At 36.8% G+C, this 25,596-nt stretch overlaps 3 protein-coding genes across 11 annotated transcripts in view; 1 reads left to right on the top strand and 2 right to left on the bottom strand.

Annotated features, from left to right (window-relative positions):
- The window catches only part of kif21a (kinesin family member 21A), a 69,954-nt gene extending 61,719 nt beyond the window's left edge, over positions 1-8,235 (bottom strand). For 5 of the 6 annotated variants that reach the window (XM_073868358.1, XM_073868363.1, XM_073868360.1 and 2 more), the window contains exon 1: positions 7,976-8,234. In XM_073868358.1, coding sequence (XP_073724459.1) covers positions 7,976-8,019 — 44 coding nt within the window. In that variant the 5' untranslated portion in view covers positions 8,020-8,234. Of the gene's footprint in view, positions 1-7,975 lie in introns of all 6 variants that reach the window. The other variant, XM_073868359.1, reaches the window with a different exon arrangement.
- Positions 8,236-9,606: 1,371 nt separating this feature from the next.
- slc2a13b (solute carrier family 2 member 13b) lies at positions 9,607-22,050 on the bottom strand. Of its 4 annotated transcripts, none has more exons than XR_012369906.1 (13): positions 21,158-21,282; positions 20,523-21,014; positions 18,869-19,028; positions 18,528-18,733; positions 18,344-18,452; positions 18,032-18,195; positions 17,825-17,945; positions 15,287-15,412; positions 15,034-15,152; positions 14,771-14,923; positions 14,285-14,585; positions 13,790-13,858; positions 9,607-9,951 (listed from the first exon to the last, which is right to left on the bottom strand). XR_012369906.1 is itself a non-coding variant. In XM_073868355.1 (13 exons), the coding sequence occupies exons 1-13, from the start codon at positions 21,174-21,176 to the stop codon at positions 9,943-9,945; spliced, it is 1,908 nt and encodes a 635-aa protein (XP_073724456.1). In that variant the 5' UTR covers positions 21,177-21,283; the 3' UTR covers positions 9,607-9,942. The 4 variants fall into 4 exon arrangements, 3 of the variants coding, with proteins under 3 accessions (XP_073724456.1, XP_073724457.1, XP_073724455.1); XM_073868355.1 differs by having other exon boundaries at positions 14,425-14,585; positions 21,158-21,283; XM_073868356.1 differs by lacking the exons at positions 9,607-9,951; positions 21,158-21,282 and adding an exon at positions 21,942-22,050 and having other exon boundaries at positions 13,636-13,858; positions 14,425-14,585.
- The window catches only part of lrrk2 (leucine-rich repeat kinase 2), a 52,052-nt gene continuing 48,504 nt past the window's right edge, over positions 22,049-25,596 (top strand). The window contains exons 1-4 of the mRNA XM_073868357.1: positions 22,049-22,463; positions 22,628-22,700; positions 23,035-23,132; positions 23,383-23,471. Coding sequence (XP_073724458.1) covers positions 22,321-22,463; positions 22,628-22,700; positions 23,035-23,132; positions 23,383-23,471 — 403 coding nt within the window. The 5' untranslated portion in view covers positions 22,049-22,320. The remainder of the gene's footprint in view (positions 22,464-22,627; positions 22,701-23,034; positions 23,133-23,382; positions 23,472-25,596) is intronic.

Below are 25,596 nucleotides of genomic sequence, written 5' to 3'. Positions count from 1 at the left end.
ACATTATGGTCAAGCATGCGCCCTTAAAATAGCATAACGTACCACGCGCAACGCACCACTGACTTAAGACCAGTTTTTTTTGGTCAGTGGCACAATTGTTTTTTGAAACTGCAAAATAGCATCAGGGATGGTTTGCGCCGGAACACGCCTCCTTTTTTGCGCTGAACCGCCCAGGGAGTGCAAGTTCATTCCATAGTTTGCCGACATGCGTCTGTGGAGGGATAAACCCGCTGTGCGCCAGTGCAAAATACGAATGACACATACTGACAAAGTCAATTGCGCTGGGTGCAAGATAGGGCCCCTTATGTTTGTATCATATGAAGATACAGAATTTGAGGAATAATCAAGTGTTTGGAGATTGGTAATGGACGTTTCCGAGTGGTAAGTTTGTGTTTTCATTACAGACCTGCAAAATGTAATTGTAACGTCAATATGGAACTTCTGGCTAAACGCTAGCATATAACATTAACTCAGCAGTCACAACTTTGTTTATAGCATTGTACTTAATTTAATGTGTAATTTAATGTTGGGGGCGTCCATCTCGACCCTAACGTCACACTTGGTTTTATGTTGAGATCGGCCTGTTTTCCAGTCTTTTGTATGCACGAGGTTTACATACAGAGCTTGTATTATTCATCTATGCCTAGGTAAATGGGTCAGTGACACAAACAGTTTGGCAAGATGAGAAATTCAAAAATCTTTAAAAAAAAACTTGTTTTAAAAGCACGCATCAGGTTTATTTCAATGCACATAGTGTATTTATGTTAATTTTATGCAATGAAAAATTACATTTGCACCATTTTTATGAAAGTTAAGACTGAATGGACCTGAAAATGTCAAATGATGTTACTGCCAATTGTGCCAAAAAAATGTGAAATATTAAATATTTTATCCATCTCCATGATGTAAGCATAATCATAAAAAAAAGAAATAAGAAATTTTAAATATCATTTTATTAGTTATTTCTAAATGTAAATTTTTATGTGTTTTTGTTATATTTGTCCTGACATATGCTGAAAACAGCTCTGTTTTTTTAAACAATCTTTGACAAATGATGTAAAAATGTATGTAAAAAATCACTAAACTAGATGATTATATTTTATTACACATTTTTTATGAATATATTTATATTTTCATTTAAAAAATACTTGTTACACCAATTGACACAGACCAGTTACACCACATTAATATTTTTGCAATTATCCCCCAAATATTCTTTCACAATTAAATTAAACCAGAAATTTTACACTTGGTCCTCAAAGAAGAAAATGTATGCAAGTAATCTGCAATTTTATTTAGAAATTTTAACCCTTTTACATTTAATTGAACCATACGGACACAAAATAATTAACGTCACGTCATTGACCCAAATACTTTTTCCATTCTACGGCACCTTTAATGTCAATGCTGCTAAGCCACATTGTCCAGAATGCATTTGGACTTGTGCGGTAACAGGGATGAACAGTAGACAGCAGGACTAAACGGAGTGAACAGGAGTGCAGACGAACTGTTTAAAAGACACAGTATGCGAGCACACAAGCACAATCACACATGCCTGGGGGCCATGAGATGAAAACAGTGGTTTAATTCACTCCCACAGGCCTCCTCGGATGGACTCGAGGGAGACCCCAACATAAAACGGGAGTAAACAGATACCCAATGGACCCAAATGCATTGTGGGATAGGGCAGAATATGCCAGCACTGGGTCTGTCTGAAATAATCGCCTGTTCTTTTCGCTCTTGGCAGTTCATCAAATGAAATAGTCTCCGAGTGAAAGTGATGACATTTGGAAAGCACCAGGCAAAAAAAAAAACATGCAAAGATGGAGTGTAATAGGTATGATGGGTAAAACCAACTGCACACATGCCATTGTGAAAGAACACTGCTAACTAGCTCAAAAGGTCTTATTGACAAAAGTCCTGCCTTAAAGCAGAAGTGTAGACAACTGCAGGTTTTACAATTTTGGCACATCTGAGATGATGAAAACAGCAGATATAATATGAAAACAGCCATGAAATCCATGTTATAATGAAAACACATCAGAAATGATTTGATCTGAAACACGAGGCAAAAATCACAGCAAGAAAAATATGTACATTTAAAAAAAGACTGAGGTTTCTTCCTACAAGCAGGCAAGTTTCTTAAAATCCTAGTTTACCCAAAATGTATTTCTTTACTCACGCTCATATTGTTACAGATAAATATCACTTTATATTCTTCTGGAATGCTTTTGGATTTATTTTTTGCCTTCGGTACATACAGATGTGTAGAAATGTAAGGGGACATCCAGGTCGGACTCAAACCCTGATCATGACACATAAGTCAATGGTTTGTATTTGACCACTGCACTACAGCTTCAACATTAATACTTGAGCATGCAGACTAACATAGAGTTTCATTGGAAGAGAGATTATCTTACAGGTTTGGTACAATATAAGGGTGAGTCAATTATAAAAATCACGTCTATTCCTAAAGAATCAGTAATAAAGAATCAGAGATATAAAGCTAAAGAATAAAACTCAACTATGCAGGGTGTGGTAAACTGTGGTATTACCTCACGTCTTTTCAGCATAACGGGCCTGCTTTCTCGACAACATGCAATTACAGAGCGCAGTACTTTTGTTCATGCCACCGACCGGGAAAACATCCTCATGTGGCTCCCGCAGTCCAACGGATTCGACCGCCACAGGAATCACAAACTAAAGAGTTCTCAGTTTTCCTCAGACTGTCTGAAAGAGCTTATTTTGCTTTTAACACTGTGTAATCTTCAACAGAGTCATGTTCCCTATATAGTGGGGTAATACTATAGTACAGTGATGTTTTGCATAGTATAATACCACAATACTACCATAAATGTACCAGTGATACAGTATCAAGTCAACACCAAATGCTGCATGATATTGAGGGGAAAAAAACGCAATAACTTGTTTAATGATGTGATATGCGATACAATAATGCTTTACGTGATTTATTTGAGTAATAATAATGAAAATTATAACAACATACATGTTTTCCCTCTCTGTCTCTCTGCTATCTGCATCCACCTTAAACTTTATATGTAACTTTTTAAAGTATTAATGTTATTCAGCAATTGCAAACCACGTATGCATGGCAATATGCAAGTAATTTAGGTAATTTCAATATATCTTGCAGTCCTACTCAATGTTTGTTAAAAATACGATGAAATGTTCACCAGGGAGATTAGAATAGGAGTGTCCTCCTGCCCCGCTCCTGGAGGGCCATTTCAAAGTAAATTCCTATCCTAATATATATTTATGCATTTGGCAGATGCTTTTACCCAAAGCGACTTACAGTGCATTACAAGCTATACATTTTTATCAGTGTGTTCCCTGGGTTCAAACCCATGACCTTTTGCAGTGCAAACGCAATGCGCTACCACTATACATATACAAATTTATTAGCACTGTGCTAATAAATTCTCTATCAATGTTCAATTTTTCCATTTGATGTTGTGCAGTTTGATGCTCTAACCTGTTAATTTCATACATTTAATTTTAAATATTGCCTATTTTAAATGTACTGCGTGCATAAATACAAAATATAATGCATACTACGGCTTCAATAGTCTATAAATCAATAAAAATCAAGACTTAATCTTTTGTTATCTTCTTGGCATTTTCACTCTTGGGTTTACACCAGATGCGAGTTCAAAGATTTGCGTGAGTAGATTACATACAAAGTCAATGGAAAAAACGCGATCAGACGCGTCCTTGCATGGGGCGATGTGAATGACGCGATATGGGCGGCGCGTTTGCCGTGAAAACATGCGCTATTCGCCTCAAATGCGTCTTCGCCCAAGTTGAAAAAATCAACTCGAGAGAAAAATTCGCATGACACGAAGTTAAATCCCGCGAGTAATCTAAAGCGAGCAACGCGATTGCACGCTTCGCGTTTTGTGTAAACCCACAGTTATGCTGGGTCTACACCAGCCGTGGTAGAGGCGTGAAGCGCGAGTGATTTCAATGTTAAGTCAATGTGAAGACGCGTTATTGCGCGTCTGGAGGTCTCACGGCCCGAATGAGGCGTTTGATGTGGCACGAAAGACATAATTCTGCCTCATTTGCGTATCTAGTTTGCGCGAATGGCAACTCGGGCGTCAGCCGCAAATTCGCGTCAAACGCAAAATGCACAAAAAACACCATTCACGAGTACCGCGCCAGGTGCTCAATTCGCCGAGCACCTGGCGCGGTACACGCAAATGGTGCTTTTTGTGCATTTTGCGTTTGACGCGAATTTGCGGATGACGCCCGAGTTGAAAAATGTAAACTTTGGCGGATTTTTGCGCCGCGTTAACTAATCGGGAGCCTGCTTGCTGCTGTGGCGGCAGCCCCGCCCGGAGTTACTCATTCAACATGAAGGAAAGCTTGATATTGTCCGTGAGCAGTCACCCGGAGCTATACGACACAAATTCTTATTTCAAAAGAGACAGGAATAAAAAGGACCTCACTTGGAAGAGTTTCAGTGAGGACATTGAGCAACCTGGTAAGTTGTAAATACACATTTCACTTTTGAGTCACGTGACATTTATCGACCCGCGCCGTTATTTTCCACCTATAGTTAGGTTACCAAATACAAACCGGTAACTCTCTTGATAAATGCACAATCAACATCAGTCATCTTGCAAACAGACAACCACATAGCACTTGCCCCTCCCACAAGAAGCGGATTTCGCCTCTGTCGTGCGTCAAATGCTAGCTTTTGCATTCGGAATGTTCAAGCGGCAAACTAGACGCGGTAGACGCGATTTTGACGCCTCAAATGCGGCTGGTGTGAACCCACGGTAAAATGAATAAAAATCAAGACTTTATCTATTGTTATCTTCTTGGCATTTTCACTCTTAGACTAAATTTAACTTGCCCATTTTTAACTGTGGTATAGGCAAAAGCTATAGTGAGTGGCAAATTTGTATATTCCAAAAACAATATAAACTGAAAAACATATATATGGTAAAATATACCGTTGCCGTGAAATAAAATGACTCGTTCTGTGAAAGGGATTTTTAGTCATACCGCCAACCCCTAATCTGCACATTCATATTTAAAATTGATTCATATTCATATTTAAATGGACATACGTGCATATTTTCCATTAACGGTTGTCGATACGCGTTCTTCCGATCATTAACTAGAATGGCCAAATCGCGTTTCATATTGACAGATGAATACGCTCAGTTAAAATTTTAAATTTATTAAATGTCTCTTGTAAACTATGAAGGGACAATGAATCAATACACTGACATGGTAATAATAGACAGATACTTTGTTCGCACAGTCCTACCGTAATTTTGTCACTCCTAGACGTAAGTCTGGCGTCAGGGGGGAAACGTGTACCTCGATGAAGGAAAGTCATTGTCTCACCAGGGTATGTTTATTCGGCTATCCAGTGCTGAGTTTCGATGAAACTTCACGAGACCTGCGATATGCTTCCACCGGGCGGAAGATATGCGGCGTGATTGACAGCTTTGACACCAAATGGATATATGTGAAAATCAGATGACGTGATTTCACAACTTTTCATTGGCTATTTAGGTATGTGAAGCATACTGTATACGGAAATGAACCTAAGCATTCAATCCGTCGAAAAATCTCAAAATCTGCAAAATGGCCATACGTGGTTTTCATCGGACAGCGACGATTATGCTGCTTTAATGCTCAAACATGAGACGACTACAGGGGGACTTTAATATAGAAATATTTCTTCTGGATTTCAAAATACAGGATATGCAACAGTTAGGATCTTAAAAAATATTGATAATAAGAATAATTTCTTATAAAGTTTGTGCAACAGTTTGGGGAAAGCCCGTTCTGCTCTCAAGCATGAATGGTTCATTATGTCTGGTTTGGGAGAACTTGGCTGGTCAGCACAAATCCCACTGAAAATCTTTCAAATGGTCGAACAGTGGGAATTATCTAACATTAGAGCAATCGCTGAGACTCATAAAATCATTTTTCCTTTCTTTGCTACTTGCAGGCCTGTCAAGATCTTCTTCTCCACTAGAGCCCGACCGATATACCGGCAGGCCGATATTAGGCATTTTCCAAACTATCGGTATCGGTATTCATAATGGCCGATAAATAAATATTTTAAAAAACGGACGAAACAGCCTTCAACCACGTTGTTATTTATCTGAACTTAACAGAATTTGTCTCCAGTCCTATTCAAAGTTATATTTATGAACCAATTCTTTTAAAACTGGTAACTTAGATTTGGTTGTTGTTGTTTTTGTGTTTTTGTTCAAAGGCCTTTACATTTCATATCTTAAGTTTGTATTTTTATACATTTTTATTTATCAGAACTTTAATATATTTTGATGTTCCTCTGTTCTGTTGTGACAATAAAAGAAACAAGTTTCTTTTTAAAATGCATTATCATATTATTTTAGTTAAAACTCATAAATAAACTACAAATAACTAATGTTAGGGAAATCTGGTAATGTTTTGTGGCGCGTTTCTAAAATATAAAAGGAAAAAAAATGTTGGCCGATATATCGGAATATCGGATTTTAAAGCCAACAAACATTTGTATCGGTATTGGCCTTCAAAATCCTTTATCAGTCAGGCTCTATTCTCTACTAAACTAAGTAAACAATTTCTATGTGGACAGTTTGGACAAACAGCCTTTTTATAAAGAAGTGGAAGGAACTGTTGCAACACAACTAAAAACGCACATGGTCCTCTTCTCTATAAAGTCACTGTATGACACAGCGCGCGCGCACACACACACACACACACACACACACACACACACACACACACACACACACACACACACACACACACACATTGATATGAGGGCCTGTGCTTTGATTTTATTATCCACCCTCAGCGTCACCACACAATGACATTTGCTCAGACGAGAGAAAGACGCTGAGTCACTGTAAATGCAAAAGACACACAGATGAAAACTGCACAGTCACACATAAACACCTGTCCCTCTTATGTATGTGCGTAAGTCAAGTCAAATGTATTTATATAGAGCTTTTTTGCAATGTTGCATTGTTTCAAAGCAGCTTTGCATTAAAGACAAAGAAAAGTAATCACTCAAAAAATATTAAATATATAGGCCTAGTATATAGAGAACAAAATGCGCTGATAAAACATGGCATCGTTCATATCGAACAACACGTAACTAATGATGACTTGGCTTTTAGCAACATAACTCACATCTTGGATTATAAAGAGCTCTGAGAGTTAACAAAACATCATCGGTGTTTATATCAAAGTCAAGCTGGCTGCACACAATCCAGGTTTATATAAAGGACTTTACATTGCCAATGATGTAACGTTTTCCCATGCAGTACATAGGAGGACTGCTAACTGACAGGCCCCAAAACTAAAACTCAAAAACACAGGCTAATAACATCTATCTATTTATCTTTGTTAACACTGAATCTGATACACATGCAGGTCACACTTCTAGAGAACAGATCTATCAATAAATCCCATCTTGCATTGATCATCTGTCAGTCACCTGTCTGATTTTAGCTCCCAATGTCAATCACACAAATACAATCCTTTCATTGAAAAACGAGGAAACGTAAGCTGATAAATCTGTAAACAAATAGTATATACATCCAGGGACATAATTAAAAAATAAATACATTTAAACGCACTTTAATATATTAGCCTGTAGTCCTAAATCTCATCCTTAATATCACGTGAAGATGCTGTGATGACTCTGTACACACCACTGTATGTTTTACTGTAAACCGTCCTTTACTATTTGAATATATTATAAAATAAAATAAAAATAATTATTATTAAATAATAATTAAATAATCTCCCACATAACTGTAATGAGGGTGGAAAATGTACTTTAGTCTTTTTAAAATATCTTAACGATACGCTTTAATAATTGTCTTCATGCAAGTTTACAGTTTTCATCTGTTGTGCACTCACTAAAACAGTGCAGCAGGTTCAAGCTGCGGCCAGCGCATGATCTCACGTGCCCTACCTGAGCGCGACCCGCACCGTGCTCTCGTCCTGCCCGCTCGACATGATCAGATCCTCATCGATCGCACAATATTCCGATCGATCTGATGAGTGTTCAGCTCAAATGCGCCATTATCACGCCCTTGGTTCACATGCACCAGCTACAGCAATGATGCTGCTGTAGATTCACGCGCGTACCCGTGGATAGACCACTCGCGCATTCGCTCATGCAACCAGTCCAGTCCTGCGCGATCTGATCTACACGCGCAGCCACTCAGTCCCAGCCGCAATGCGTCACCAAACCACGCCCCCTGGATGACCCTGAAAGGTGACGTCATGAGACCAAATGAACCTTCTTATTGGTATGACGTCATAGCATCTATGAACTCTAGACATGTAGTATAAACTAATAGTTATAATAAAATACAAATAACACAATGTAAAAATATGTATAAGGCAGTTTAAATGAAACACAACTTTTAAAGTAATGTTAATTAATTAAATAAATAATTTAGTATGCATAACATTTATTCAGTGGTGTTGGGTGCTACCATGTGGTGTGTAAATACCTACACTGCAAAAAAAAGATTTTCAATTAAAAAAAAACTTAGTATTTTTGTCATGACCCAAGAAAATAAGTCTAGTTTTTAGAACAAAAATATCAAATTTAAGTGATTTTGTGCATAAAATAAGCAAAAAATCTATCAATGGGGTAAGCAAACTTTTCTTGAATTTTTCTTGAATTTAGTGTTTAAGAAAACTTCACGATTTTTTGCTTACACCATTAGCAGATTTTTTGGCTTGTATATGCACAAAATCACTTAAATTTGATATTTTTGGTCAAAAAATTTGATTTTCTTGGGTCGTTTTGCTCATCAAGAAAAAACATCGTACTTTAAGATTTTTTTAGATATTTTTACTGAAAATAAGACAAAAATGAATGGTTAGGATTTCAGTCCCTATCATTTTGCATAACATCTCCATTTGTATATGTTGTATGTTCTCTTAATAAATATATATCTAACAGACATTATGCATATTTTACTTTCATTAGTTGACCCCTTCTTACAAATCCCAACAAAGCATAACAACAATTACAACTTCACAATATCCTATACATAACTTAAATTATGTTTCCATCCTTCACATTAAATTTACTGTAATGACCGTTCTTGCATTGCATCAAAAATGGAGGTCACGTGACCAGATGGGTGCCCCGAGTGAACTCTCACATACTTGCCCCCTCAAAAGAGCCTGTTGTACCCCTGGTGCTGGCAGGAGAGGTAAATAGTTGACCAGCAAGAGCTCTGGTGACTTGACCTGCTTACACGCTGCAGTGTCCGGTTACTGACTCTCAGATTACATCTACAGAGTGCTACTGTACAGCGAACACCATACTGAAGTACAGTACAGAAACAGTAACACAGTTTCTCCAGAGATGCATATGATTTACTGAGGGTTTAGAGATGCGTAATTTAAAACAGATTCAGGATCTGTACTTCACTCATGAGTAAATCAAGTCTTCAGAGGTCAGACGGGGTCAGATTAGGACATGACTGAACAGGTTTCAACTTGACACAGCACAGAACAACACTTATTGAGTTATAGATGCAAAGAACACAGAAATAACACATTCACATTATGTAAAAAAAGTCATTTACAAACATTTATTTAGGAAAGTGCACAGTTTAGAAATACATATCAGCAGCTATTTCTAAGTCACAAGTGTGGATCAGAAAATGCAATCCAGTTTTGAAAATATTGCATTTAGGGTAAATATACTCCTTATTTAAGATGTGATTTGTTGTATTCTCTACAAATGTCTTTTTAAATTATAACTCTATACAGCAAGACAAAAAATATCAGGCCATAATGATAAAATCCACATTGCATACAAAAAAATTGTATCACATAATAAGATTGTATTACAATCTCAAAGAAATAATTCAGTAAACAAGCAAATCTTCATGTCCACAAATAGAGGCTTCATTACTGCAACTACAGTAGAAAAATATTGTACAAGCAGTAAATAACACTGTCAATAACAAATATATATAATAGACTTACATCAAAGAGGTTGACTTAATATTATTTTATAAAGGAATTGTGGTAACACTTTACTTGAAGGGGTGTTCATAAGACTGACATGACACCTTCATAATCATGACATCACGTGCCATGAACATGAAGGAGATCATGCATTTATGCACGTTTATTACAACTGTCATTAAGTGTCATTCGTTCAGTGATGACATTGTTTAAAAGTCTTTGTTATGACAATTTGACATTAACTAATACATCATAGCTTGTCATGACAAACTGACATTACCAAGACAACATAACCGCCCACAAATTGAATTTGTCATTAAAATGTCATTAAGTGTTAATACTCTGTCAAATAGTTTTATAATAGCATCATGAATATTCTAAAGTTATTTTTTTAAGTTTCCTCCAGGTGTTTATGAAGCAAAATCAATCATCCAATAATAATAATAATCATTATTAAAATTGATAAAATTATATTTTATTGTATTTGGAGACCGATTCACCTAAAAATAAATGAAAACAGTATAATAATGGGTTAAGCCATGCAGCATTGGGAAAACGGTTAATTACATTAAAGGTGCAGTGTGTACATTTTAGCGGCATCTAGTGGTGAGGTTGCGAATTGCAACCAACGGCTCAGTCCACTGTTCACCCCTCGCTTTTAAAACACATATAGAAGCTACAGTAGCCGCCACTGGACAAACATGTTATCGTCGGAGACAACTTCGTAAAAAAAGTTTGTCCGTTAAGGGCTTCTGTAGAAAAATTGCGACACAAAATGGCGACTTCCATGTAAGGTGACCCTCTGTGTATGTAGATAAAAACAACTCATTCTAAGGCAGTGGTTCTCAAACTGGGGGCCGCGAGATGGTGCCAGGGGGCCCCCAGTTTTATAACATTTTATAAAATATATGAAGAGTTTGGTTCCAAAACGCGATAAACGCCATTTTTGAAAAAAATGAGTTACTGCCAAAATCAGTATTATATCAGGTCAGTAGTTAAAAGTAAATAATTAATTTTACGCAAAATCCGTAATATTCTGTCATCTTTTCTCCCTTTTTTCCCAAAATGCGACAAACGCCACTCCTGCTTTTTTACAGAACGCAATAAATCCATTTCTGATATTACAGCGGACCATTCACGCAATGTAAACAAACATGGCGGCGCGCTGAGTACACGGAGTCCTAGTTTTCCTCATCTACTTTGTACTTCGTGATCAACAAACAAAACAAAATAATACTTTAATTGCATTGATAAACCTGTGATGGTTTTCTGTGACGGGAAAGAAATGTAAGCCATCAACAGCTAATAATTTCCGCGAGAGGCACTCGGTTGCTTGTTCTCCAGACAGCATCAAGCTTCTCATGCTAAAACATTGTGTTATTACAAAGTAAGTGTTTTGGTTAATGCCATTAATGTTTATTTTTTAATCATTGTATACCACTAGTCAACTAAATAAATATAAAATGGTAAAGATGAATGCACATTTATACATTGATTTAATAGATTTATAGCATTTTGAAATAAAAAACTTGTCATGGATTTATTGCATTTTGTGGAAAAAAGAATTCGTTTTTATAATAAATCTTTGAAAATCAAGTTATGGATTTGAATTTTTTATGTTTTTATAACCTAAAGATGCTATGTGAAAGTTTGTAACAGAAAATAGTGGTTTTCATCTTGTCACTTTCTTGGTATAGAAAACACGTTTTTACCGAAATTTGTCAAAATGGATTTATTGCGTTTTGGAACCAAACTCTTCATATACAGAATACATGATAAATTTATAATTAAATCTAAAAAAATAAGGCTACTAACCAAAAGCACTACTTTGTATAATTGAATATGTTTTTTATTAAAATGTTGAGTTCAAGAACTGATTTTTGTCCAAAATTTTCTTTGGGGAGGGGGCGCGAAGGAATGCGCCATACACAAGGGGGGCCGCGTGCTGAAAAAGTTTGAGAACCACTGTTCTAAGGTAATAAAAACATAACGGTTTATTATAAAAGGTCTTTATACACCCCTGATTTTATAATTTTGTAAATTAATTTGCATTTCTGTCAAGAGATCCTTCAAAAATTACACACTGCACCTTTAAATGAATTAATTAAATGTTTTGTTAGTTTTTTCTTCTATGTCAGAAAATTTCAGAAGCCTCTGTGTATGAAAGAACAAGTTCTGTTTGTTGTCAATTTTTATGTATTGTGCACATACATAAAGTTAACTATAATATTTTTGACGTGTCTGTTGCATTTTGTAACTAATTATTTTGACAGAGTATTAACACTTACTGACATTTTAATGACAAGTTTAATTTGTACCACTGTAGTTGAGGTCAAGAAAAATCTTCATGATGCTGTTATAAAACTATTTGACAGCGTATTAACACTTATTAAAATTTTAATGACAGTTTAAGCAGTGCTTCTCAAATAGTGGGGCGGGACCCCCAGGGGGGGCTCGAAGCAACACCAGGGGGGGCGCGCAAGACCCCGGGGGAAAATACTTTTTCAGGAAGTGATTTTTTTTGCACTTTCACTGTCACGCTGATAAGCCGCTTATTTTTTTATTATTATTTATTGATTATATTTAATTTAATTTTTCAGTATCAAATGGTCAAAAAATATTATACTTTAAATAAGGATCGTTTTTTTTCAGGCAAATTGATGCATTTTAAGTCTTTTTTGTTACAAACTAAAAAACAATGTTAATAAAGTTATTCTTTGTTGTAAGTTGATCGATATTTCTATTTGTGTGTTTTCTTTAATGTTAATAAGGATACGTTTTGCAGATGTGTCATTTTATAGACAAATTATACTATTTACAGTCGCGGCGGAGAGTTGGGGGGCGCGAAATGTTTACTTCTTCCTAGGGGGGGCGTGACAGAAAATAATTGAGAAGCACCGGTTTAATGTAATGTTAACCCCTAAAGATAGGTAGTTCCCTTTCGAGGAACTCCCTTCTTAGGGAACTAGGGTTACATACGTAACCTGAGACGTTTCTTAAGTTTTGAAAATTATTTTGCTATATCATTTTTAATGAGATTTATGATAAGTTATGATGTATTGGTTTATATCAAGTTGTCATAAAGACAATTCAAACAATGTCATCTTTACATAAAAAATGATATAATTGAACGAATGACACTTAATGACAATTGTGCATAAAATCTCCTTCATGTTCATGATTATGAATGTGTCATGTCAGTCCCATGCACACCCCTTCAAGTAAAGTGCCACCGGTATGGTCAGTCAAATTCATTTAATTTTAAAGTTAGCTCTTCCAGATATAAAAACATTATCAACAATTATGTATATATGAAGAGTTTCGTTGAAAAACTATAAATCCGTTTTTATGGTGCTACTTAGCTGTATTTTTTAAGTTATGAAGGTTTAAATCAAAACAAACCAACTGCAGTTGAATTGATATTATTAATTGGAATGCACAACTAAAAAACAAGATTTCTGAAAAATTAAATTTTGCAACAAAACTCTTCATATACATACATAAATAAAATCTTCCTACATAAATGTTAAGAACGTTTTGTGAGAATTTCTTTACCATTGACTGAGATAGGAAAGCTGCAAACATAAATATTTTCAGCAAACACTAAATTAAGATTTGCTTCTTTTATATTGCAAGTCATGGAAATTGCTGTTGAGGGTCCAAAATATGTTTTACTTTTCAGAATTCTATTTTTTGTGTGAACTTCCTCTTTAAATAGGAGTTTCTATAAACAATTTTTATTAATGAAGTTATAAGTACTATTTTTTTAAGTTTTGACACTACTCACTGATATGTTGGCAATTCTGCCCTCCGGCTCCAGTGTACCATAATGCAATGCTCCCAACTCCAATCGAGGCTGGAATGTCAAATACTGACAGTTTCATTAAATCTTAAAAAATATATACTAAATGTGCAAAATCAACCACCACATCCCACTTCCTGAAGCCTCATCCACATTTCAGCTCATGCTTACTGTTAGTATTATTTGTTAGTACTAGAAGAAGTTTTATAAGATGTGTGTGCAGCTCATTACACCTTGAAACATAAAACTACAAACTATAAAAAGCCCAGTTTCCCAACAATTTGATAAAGTATCTGCAAATGGGTCACACTCCAGAGAACAAAACGTTATACAATATCTTGGCACACTTCCTGTTTCATAAATCCAGTCAGTCCTGCCATGCATGAAACATCCTTTGCAAACAACTCTTTACATGTGCAAATACAATCACCACAGAAATATCAGTTGACATCTTGATGATATCTTTAAAGTCACACTGACCCGGTTTAACATTTACGAGTCAACATAATCCTTGAATCTCTGGAATGGGAACCACGGCAACCCTCGCACCACTAATTCACAGAAATCTATTGATCATCATCAGTAACATCTTCATCGGAGCGATAGTTCCCTCCTTTTACCCTGATGTAGTGTACACCCTGACTCCCAGCGCCACAGGTGCAGAGCCTTCTGCCAAAAAGAGACTCGATCTCCTCCAGACGCAGACCCTTGGTCTCCGGCAGACAGCCCACCACGAACACAAAACCCAGTAGAGCCAGACTGGAGTACAAGAAGAAAGCTCCTGTGAAAAGAGAAACATTTAACAGAATAAATGAGATAGCATTACTATCATTTTTTATTTTATTTCATCTTTGGAAGCAATGAAACAATCTGGGATTATATTTATAGTGAGTATAGAATAATACTAATAATAAAAGTTTCTTTGTTTACTGTCAAGTTCACTGTGTTATGTGTACTGTGTTGTACCGTAGTATGTGAGGTATTGGGCCACGTGGAGGAAGGTCAAAGAAACAAGCACATTACAGATCCAGTTGACCCCAGCAGAGCAGGCGTTTCCTGTGCTCCGAGCCCAAAGTGGATAAATCTCGGAGTTCACGGTCCATGGCATAGGACCCATACCTATTCCAAAACACAACCAAACATTTAAAAGATGCGTAAAATGCTCTGAGCATTAATACTAACCTATGAGTACTTCATGTCAAGATAAATTATGTGTACCGCAAACTCACCTGGAGCAAAAAAAGCCAAATACAGAATTAGACCCAACAAAACCACCCAGGAATACGATGTTGGGCAGTAGTTATAGGCCCAGAATGCACCTGTGCTCTCCTGTGTGCCATTGGAACATCTTAATAGGACACAAACAAGACACAAAATAAATATACAATACAGTTACATTTTAGAAGAAAAGCACAATACTTTTACATGCAGGTGAAATCCATTTCATAAACAAATGCACAGATATCTCTATAGGCTCAGTACCTTCCCAAAGCAGCGGTCTCAGTGTTGTCAGCATTTATTGGCAAACAGGAGGACTCCACTACAACTGTGCCATTTCTCCCATAACAGAAACCACAACCTGGATCCAACATGCACGGTTCACAGAAACTACATAGACAGATACAAACTCTTGTTTATATTTGTGTAGTTTTTAAGAAACTTATAAAAGTACATCTGTGGCCACACAATCGCTATTAATGCATGACGCATGCTATTGTATAAAGCCTACACAGTTACACAGTAGAAAAAAATATTTTTTCTTTTATATTATGAGATTTTTTAAAATGTAAAATAAATATTTGTTTTTTTCCAGAGTGTGTATATGAAGTTTTAGCTTAAAATACTCCACAGATCATTTATTATAGCATGTTAAAATTGCCACTTTGTAGGCCTGAGCAAGTGTGCCGTTTTTGGGTGTGTCCTTAAAAATGCAAACGAGCTGATGAAATGCAACCACTGATCACAATGATGGTGGTTTGTTGTAATTTTAACTCGATTGTGCTGTCTATTATTTTTTCTCTCTGCACTTAATGCAGTAGGATTCAGATCCAGGGGGCGGGGTTGGATCCAGATCCCGGGGGCGGGGTTAGATTCAGATTAGGGATGTTTATATCAGGTTATTTTCCCGACCGACAACCGCATCTTATGAACCGAACATTAACCGTTAACTTATAAGATTTTAATATTAAGTTGTCATTGAGTAAAAATACAGTTAACGGTTGTCTGTGACCTAGTTAAAACAAAACATTTCATTTGAACGTGCAAACAGCAGCAACAGATCAACAACAGAACCAGGATTCATACATTATCAGATATTCACGCAACATTACCTTATTAAAAAGCACGCGATCGGTCCAGTGGATTAATATCCAAAGAGGGCAGATTGTCTCTTTTTCATCTACCACAGTGGTCATTTCTAAAGCAGGACGTTTTGCAAAAAGTTTTGCTTTTGCGTCGTCTTTCTCCGTTTGTGCAAAAAGAGAGATGTTTATGGTTAGGGTCATAGGCCATCAGCGAACGTCTGTCCGGATGTGCGCGAGATGGAGACGGACCGCGTCATCTTGCGTGGACACGCGCGCGTCTCCGTTCAGCTTCCAAACACGCACTCAAATGATCTCTCATACAAATGATTACTTTATCAGACCGTCAGGGCAGCAATAATTTGTGTCATTTACAGGACATTCACAAATTAAAAAGATAGAAAAGTGGCGAAATGTCTGTCGGCTCATGAGGACACGCACCGTGCATTAACAAATATTTTTTTCTTTTAACTGATAATGTTAATCGGTCATAAATTCTAACCTTCGGTTAACGGTTAAACGGTCAATGTGAACATCCCTAATTCAGATCCAGGGGGTGGGGTTGGATCCAGATCCGCCCCAAATCCAGAGATGTCTTCCCACTGCATTTTGATTGGTCGTCAGTTTTACCACAAGACACGTCATACACGTGTTGTTGCGTTACCATTTCCGCGTTGAGTCTTAACTAAATTAAGTTATTCTTTTGACAGAAAAGCAAACTTTACTTATGACTACAATAAAAGTAGTGCATTTAAGGTGAAATGTAAGCGTTTTTGCTATAATGTTTTGAAGTAAAACATTTCAGGCACTACGAATAATCTTACCACATGCAGTTTAATACCTATGAATGTATATAGTCTAAATATGCATAATTAATAACACATATATGGCAAGTTATTTAGAAATTAATAAATTGAATGTTTATCTTGTAGGGACTTTGAACTAATAAAAAAAAGGGCTAATAAAAGATATCAAGTAAATGTGTGTTTTTATGTGTAATAAGTGGGATAATGTACAGCCAAGCCGGTCGCAAATATATCCATCAGTGATATCACTTTCTTTTTCGTGCCAGTTTCACGTATTGGTTATTCAATTGTTTTTCCTATTTTCTTACCATTGTCGCTTGGGATTGGTGTTAGAACAACTTTCTGTTACATAAAATGACATCCTCACCCTAACCCAACTCTAACCCCAACCCCAAGAAAGAACAATTAAAATTTCTTACAAATAAATGTATAAACAATGTTTTACCTTGTAAAACCATTCTAACCCAAACCCAACTTTATCCTCGCGCGAAAACAGTTTAAAAATGTGACGAAAACCACAAATATAACCCCAATCCCAATCGACAATGGTTTGAAAGAAGGAAAAAAATTGAATAACGAGTACGTGAAACTGGGACGAAAAAGAAAGTCGTGCCACGGACACGTGAAAAACGCGTCACTTAAATGCTCGAAACTTTTTGAGCTGAATTCAAAAACAGTCTCATTCCTATCTTACCATATCTGCGCTACTCATCTGACCAACGGTGAGCTCGAACTGCTTCACTGCAGAAGCTGCCTTGGAGGCTCCGCTGAGGGCTTAAACCAGTAACGAGCATTTTGATTGGTCGTTTTTGTGAACCAATCATATTCTTTCTGCCCTCAGAACATGTTTGAGTAAGGAAAACTCCTATCTACTTTTAAGTGACAGAGAAGTACAGAAGCATTAGGAAACTTACCCATATGTATTGCAGGAGGAGCTGTTGAGGGAGGGGTCACTAGGGTGAAAGGTCACAGGTGGAGAAGCCTGAGCAGACAGCAGGAAACCAGCTGCCAGGACCATCAGACTTAAAGCAGTACCTGTGTAACACGAATCAAACTGTAGTATACAACACTGCTTACTGTTTCTAAAAATCCCTATCTGTTGTGTGTGTTTGTATTCTCACCCAGTATACTCCCCAGTGTCAGTTTTCTGCGGCCCACCCTCTCCACAAGCCACACCCCCACGAGGGTAAACAGGAAGTTAGTGAAGGCTGTGGCAGCAGCCAGCCAGATGGCCGTCCGATCATCCTGTACTCCAGACATCTGCAGTATGGTGGCACTGTAGTACCTGCGATCATTGAGGAAGCAAATTTATTTCCTGGATCTGACTGAACTGTTATGCATACTAACATACTAATTTTGCAGTATGCATGGTGTACAATAATTTGGCCTTAGTCATATTACATAAAATCTTTAAACGGTAACTATTAACCTACATGACCGTATTGATTCCAGAAAGTTGCTGGAACATCTGTAGACCACAACCCACGATCAGTGCACGCCGTACCGGAGCATACCTTAGCATACGCCACAACACCAGACCATCTATAAGATATTCAATATATGAACACACTAGAAGAGAGACATGTGTCAAATATAAGCAACATGCGACCCGCTCACCACCAGTATCGTTCCTCTCTTCCTCAATGCTGCTCCTCATGGCCTCATACTCCTCATCAACATTTATACCGCCACGGATCTGAACAAGCACCCGCTGAGCCTTCTGGGTCTCCCCCTTCTGCAAAAGCCATCGAGGGCTCTCCGGGAGAAAGAGGAAGCCGAAGAACTGCAAAGCAGCCGGAACCACAGACAAACCCAGCATATATCTACGGCATAAATAACACGTCTCACACATGGTTTTATTCGTAGTAAACAGACGTATACTGTAGTTTTACATTAATATATTAATTTGAATTTCTGTGATAGTTTCTATTGTTTACTTTAGTAATGCACCCACCCACCTCCAGCCATTATTCTGCATGTAGCTAAAGGCCCCATCCACCACACTGGCTATGAACTGACCGCCAGTGATGAACAAAGTGTTAATGGTGACCAGCTGGCCTCTGAGCTGAGGAGGAGAAACCTCAGCGATGTAAACCGGCACGGTCATAGATGCAATACCTGCATCAAATAGAGGAAGAACAAGGGAAACACACATTTACAGGTGCTGGTCGTATAATTAAAACGTTGACTTATTTCACCAATTCCACTCAAAAAGTGAAACCTGTATATTATATTCATTCATTACACACAGACTGATATACTTCAAATGTTTATTTCTTCTAATTTTGATGATTAGAACTGACTAATAGTACTAATAGTATCTCAGAAAATTGGAATATTGTGAAAAGGTTCAATAGTGAAGATTAATTTGAGCCTATTAACTCAAAACACCCGCAAAGGCCTTTAAATGGTCTCCCAGTCTAGTTCTGTGGGTTACACAATCATGGGGAAGACTGCTGACTTGACAGTTGTACAAAAGACGACCATTGACATCTTGCACAAGGAGGACAAGACACAAAAGGTCATTACAAAACAGGCTGGTTGTTCACAGAGCTCTGTGTCCAAGCACAGTAACAGAGAGGCGAAGGGAAGGAAAAGATGAGGTAGAAAAACGTGTATGAGCAGTAGAGATATCCGCACCCTGGAGAGGATTGTGAAACAAAACCCATTCACAAAGAGTGGACTGCAGCTGGAGTCGGTGCTTCAAGAGCCACTACGCACAGACGTATTCAAGACATGGGTTTCATCCGTCGCATTCCTTGTGTCAAGCCATTCTTAAACTACAGACAGAGTCAGATGCGTCTCACCTTCAAAAAGGACTGGACTGCCGCTGAGTGGTCCAAAGTTATGTACTCTGACGAAAGTAAATATTGCATTTCCTTTGGAAATCAGGGTCCCAGAGTCTGAAGGAAGAGCGGAGAGGCAAACAATCCACGTTGCCTGTGGTCCAGTGTAAAGTTTCCATGGTCAGTGATGGTTTGGGGTGCCATGTCATCTGCTGGTGTTGGTCCACTGTGTTTTCTGAGGTCCAAGGTCAACACAGCCGTTTTAGAGCACTTTATGCTTCCTGCTGCTGACCAACTTTATGGAGATGCAGATTTTATTTTCCAACAGGACTTGGCACCTGCACACAGTGCCAAAGCTACCAGGACCTGGTTTAAGGACCGTGGTATCCCTGTTCTTAACGGGCCAGCAAACTCGCCTGACCATTACTGCAGTAATTCAGGCAAAAGGAGCCCCGAGTAAGTATTGAGTGCTGTATATGCTCATACTTTTCATGTTCATACTTTTTTAGTTGGCCAAGATTTCTAATAATCCTTTCTTTGTATTGGTCATAAGTAATATTTTTTTAATTTTCTGAGTTACTGAATTTGGTATTTTTCAGTTATAATCATCAAAATTACAAGAAATAAACATTTGACATATTTCAGTCCGTGTGCAATCTGTGTGTAATCAGGATGTGAAAAGGTTTTCAACCAGCAAAACAAAAAATGTTCCTGGACAAAATCGCCCACCCCACCTTTAAGTTGAGTTAGGTAAACTACTTGGCACAAAAGCGGAGTACACAAAAGTCAAATTTGGATTTTTTTTACAGTGTATGGTGTACTGTACCTAAACCAAGCCCAACTATAAGTCGTCCAAACAGGAGGACCTCTTTGTTGGGCGCAGCACTCAATATAACACCACCCGCAGAGAAGATAAAGCTGGCGAGAAGTATGCAGATTCTCCGGCCGAAGACCCCGTTGAGATACCCTCCAGCCAGAGCAGACAGGGCAGCGGCACCTACGGTGATGGAGACCAGAAGCTCCTGCCACAGAGAGCTCAGGTTCATCTCCTTCTTGAGCAGCAGCATGGCTCCGGACACCACACCTGTATCATAGCCGAACAGGAACCCACCCAGAGCTGAAAAACCCGCGAGGATGTAAACGAAACACGGCGTGCCATGCTGGACAGATCTGATGTCATCTGTGGATTCGGGTGATTCGTGGACTCGGGTGTCGGTTGGGACAACAGGCTGTGTCCCGATTAAACTCCTCTTGTCCTCGACTCTCCTGTCTCCGGTCACCTTGTCCTCCATCCTCTGTAGCTTATGCACATCGTCTCCTAAAGCAAAGAGCATGCAATATGCATTTCAGTGAAAACAAAAGCCACAACCAAACCCAACATGACAGCATGGCCACGTTGGCACTGAACACACCTCAAGACAATATCACACAAAAACAAACATGCATAATTCAAATACGTACTGTAATCATAATCATTCATTTGTGTGTGTATGTAAATCTACAGACAGAAATAAAACACGAAAAAATCATGTAAAATCACTAGATATGAGAAGTAGAATCTCAACTAGCGACATAACATTTGTAAACAAATATTTTGATCGGTTCCTTTAATCGATTCAGTGATTCACAAAGAGTTTGAACTTTCACTCGATTCAATTGGAAAATACTTTAAACAAAACGTATTAATCATGTTTTAACAGCGTTATTATAGTGTTTGACCATATATTAAATAATTTAAATAAATATTTACATTAAAACAACACTAGGCAGTACTTAAATGGACATACACAAAAGAAACAATAAAACGATTCAAACGAACCGTCTCAAATGAATCAGACTTTGTCTCCATTGCAATTTCTCTTTATAAACCAAGATTTTGTCTACACTGTAAGCACTACTAAAACTGTGCTTAAAAACGAACTGTTGCGTGCAGTTTTGTATAAACACCGTAACTGCAAATGTACGCGTGCATTTCAGGTTTTACAAATATCAGATAAAAAATAATAAATTAAATATTTTCGAATGGCCGCAGAGATTCGTGCATGCTTTTTACGGTTTACATTAAGACTAAAATAAAATAAAATAAAAAACATCGAGTTAGTTCGTGAAAATGACACCGTCCTGAGTAAGTTACATACATATTTGATGACACCGACTGTATCAGCGCGTCACTTGAACGTAAACAAATGCAAGTTTACTAGTAAAACAGCGATATATATATATAAGTGTTTTCCTCATAACCTACCGTGCAAAGAGTCGTATAGTTGTTTCTATGTGGATTTTTTTTGTCTACTCTAGAGGACTGAACTCTGCCTTTTCGATCGCTCTGTCGCGCGCAAACATGAAGTCTGTGACTGTGAGTTTATAAATTCATATTATTCATAAAGCAGTGCGGACATGATCGAGATTTTCACCACTGAGACCTCAATCGGGAACTGTATTAGTTACATCAGTCTACTCTACAATATCTCATCTTCCGCACTGATGTCGGTTTGCAGAAGTACTTCTGATAATATCATCTGCTGTGAATGAGATTATGATTTACTGCAACGCTGTGTCCACATGACCATTGACTAACAGAAGATGGTTTAAAACTTGGCTTTGATGTCAAACAGTAATCTATCATGGCAGATAAAGAGGAGTTAAGGATAAGATTGAAGAAGCTGCTGGTGAGACTGAATCTACAGGAGGGAAAGCAGTTGGGTACTATGGTCCAGATCTTACAGGACCTCCTGTTCCTGTCCCATACAGATGACTGTGTTGAGTTTTCTGGAATCATGAATGATTGCTATACTGTATGTGGATGAATTAATGCATTAAAGCTTTTATATTAAACAGGAAAGCATACTGAGCTTCCTGACCATGTGCTTTTTCCATTGGGACATCTGCTGTTGATATTTATAGCTTTTTCTTTTGTCCCCCAGTTGAGTTGTTTGCTGATCAAAATGTTCACGTGTCTCTGATGCTGGTGCTGTCAACTCATTTCAACAGCAAAGTTCAGCAGGTTGTCGTCATTTCTGCACAATACCTTATAAATACACATGGCTTTCTCTAAAAGCTTTGCCTAAAAGAACAATGTATCTCAAAAGGATCCCAAACTAATTTACATGTATTCACTCTTATGGCCATCTTGGCCAGGACACGCTGGAAGTAGAGATTTCTTTTAATTTCAATGGGACGTTCCTGGAAAAATAAAGGTTAAATTAAAAAAAATCTAGTATGACAGTAAATGAGGTAAACTACGCCTTAAAGAATGAATCAAATCAAGCAATTCACAAACCTAACTTGAAATCTTGTGTTTAAAAGTAGTTAAAAGTGATTTGGTGTTTATATCATAGGTTGGGTGGTCTCTGTTGTGTCGTCTGATGGAAATCTGTCCCTCAACTCTGGACAAACTGGCAGCCCCTGCGGACCTTGACTTGATAGGGGTGCACCAGTAAGTCTCAAATATTAACATATAAAAATTTCAAGAGTACTAAAGTAGCTGTTTAATAATACCCTTAAGTTATACACTTAGACCTACTTTCTGTGTCATTTAGTGAAAATGAAAGTGAAAATATTATGAAAAGAAATTCCGTTGTTTTTCCGGTTCAGAATTCCCAAGATAACAAATGTTTTATGGATGAGCTGATGCATGCAGAGGTCTGTCCATACATGTTTATAACGGTACGAATGTTTGCTTACAGGCATATACTGAAGATGCTGTCCATGTATCATAAAGATGCCAAAATGATGATGGTGGGGCTCAGAAGTCTGGCTCTCTTACTGAAGTCAGGTAAAGCTTACCTTCAATTATTTCCACAAATACTAAAAAATATGTATACAGTATAGTATACTATATACAGTGTGTGTGTGTCTGTGTGTGTGTGCGCGTGTGTGCGTGCGTGTACATGCTCAGTTTGATGAGCAAAATGACCTAAAAAAAAGGCTAGTTTTTTTTTAATTCTAGATTTCTTTTACAGTAAGTTAGTGAATTTATGTATAAAACAAACAAAAAATCTGCCAATAGGGTAAGCAAAAAATTTAAGAAAAATTTGCTTACCCCATTGGCAGATTTTTTTATTTTATTTTTTTTGCCTGTTTTAAGCACAAATTCACTTAAATTTGATTTTTTTTTTTGTCTAAAATAGACTTATTTTCTTAGGTCATTTTGCTCATCAAGAAAATGCATCTTGATTTAAAAAAAATTGGAAATTTATACTAAAAACAAGACAAAAATACTTACTAAGAAAGTCTTTTTTTGCAGTGCTACAGATATACATATACATATATACAGTACTGTGCAAGTTCTGGCCACCATGGTACCATTAGATTTGTTGTTTTTGCAATGTTATAGTGATCATATCTCATTATTTCTCAGTCTCTTTATTAAAATACAACCAGAAAATACTGGAAATTTGTATATTGTATTAAAAACGGTATAAAAGTGTAAGCTTAAGTGTCAAGTTTTTAGGGTAAACTAAACTCCCCTTTTACATGAGCAATAGCAGGCAGCTGCAGGATCTATTAAACCTAAATAATATTAAATCCTAATTTCTAATTCTAATCGAAGGACTTCAGTCTCCTCAAAAAAGCTGAAGATGTGTTTAATACCAAGAGAGGTCACACTAAACACTGACTGATGCCTGAAGAAGAAATTTAGTTCTGAAAATTGTTTTGTTTTTAATTTTGTGTACATATTTCCTGTTTTTTCCTTTTTGTATCTAAAAAAAAAGTCAAAAATAAATATGGATGGACATTAAAACTTTGCTAAAACAACAAAGCTGGGGTGGTGGCCTAAAACTTTTGCACAGTACTGTATATACATTGCAAAAAATTATTTTCAAGAAAAAAAATCTTAGTATTTTTGTTTGTTTTCAGTAAAAATATCTAAAAATTCTTAAATTAGGATGCTTTTTCTTGATGAGCAAAACGATTCAAGAAAATAAGATAAGTCTAGTTTTTAGACCAAAAATTTCAAATTTAAGTTTTTTTGTGTATAAAACAAGCAAAAAAAAAAAAATCTGCAAATGGGGTAAGCAAACTTCTCTTGAACATTTTTCTTAAACACCAAAATTCAAGAAGAATTCAAGAAAAATTTGCTTACCCCATTGGCAGATTTTGTGCTTGTTTTTTTTTTTTTTACTGAAAACAACAAAAATACAAAGATTTTTTTTCTTGAAAATATAAATTACTTTCAAATTTAGTATTTTTGTCTTGTTGTCAGTAGAAATATCTAAAAAAAATCTAAATTCAAGATGTATTTTCCGGATGAGCAAATTACCTAAGAAAAATTTTAGTTTTTAGACCAAAAATATACAATTTAAGTCAATTTGTGCTTAAACAAGCAAAAATATCTGCCAATGAGGTGAGAAAAATTTTCTTGAAGTGTTTAAGAAAATGGTAAACTTAATTCAAGATTTGGGAGATATTTTTGGCTTGTTTAAAGCACAAATTGACTTAAATTGTATATTTTTGGTCTAAAACTAACAAAATTTTCTTAGGTAATTTCCTCATCAGGAAAATACATCTTGATTTAAGAATATTGATATTTCTACTGAAAACAAGACAAAAATACTAAGAAAGTCATTTTTTGCAGTGTATATATATATATATATATATATATATATATATATATATATATATATATATATATATATATATATATATATATATATTATTTATTTATTTATTTATTTATTTATTTATACAACAGTTTTATTCTGGTTCTCGAATCTGATTGGCTAAGAGGCGTGCAATATTCTACTGATAACGGCACAGGAACCGCTTCACCTTTCGTATCATTCCGCCACCTAGTGAATGGAGGTCCTCTAAACAGGCTCATCTCTGAATGGAAAGACTGCCCACACACACGGACACACACAAACGCGCTGTTTTGAATCACTCTCCGTGTGTCTCAT

Source organism: Misgurnus anguillicaudatus, chromosome 6 (assembly GCF_027580225.2).
Source record: "Misgurnus anguillicaudatus chromosome 6, ASM2758022v2, whole genome shotgun sequence".
NCBI lineage: Eukaryota > Metazoa > Chordata > Actinopteri > Cypriniformes > Cobitidae > Misgurnus > Misgurnus anguillicaudatus.
The sequence above is the reverse complement of the archived record's forward strand: the minus strand, read 5'-3'. Positions and strand labels throughout refer to the sequence as shown.

Excerpts from the sequence above, each read along its gene's own strand:
- slc2a13b (XM_073868354.1), bottom strand. Across the intron at positions 19,029-20,522 it reads TATAGTTGGGCTTGGTTTAG|GTATTGCATCTATGACCGTG; the intron begins GTACAGTACACC and ends TATTTGATGCAG. Across the intron at positions 17,946-18,031 it reads GACACTGGGGAGTATACTGG|GTACTGCTTTAAGTCTGATG; the intron begins GTGAGAATACAA and ends CGTGTTACACAG.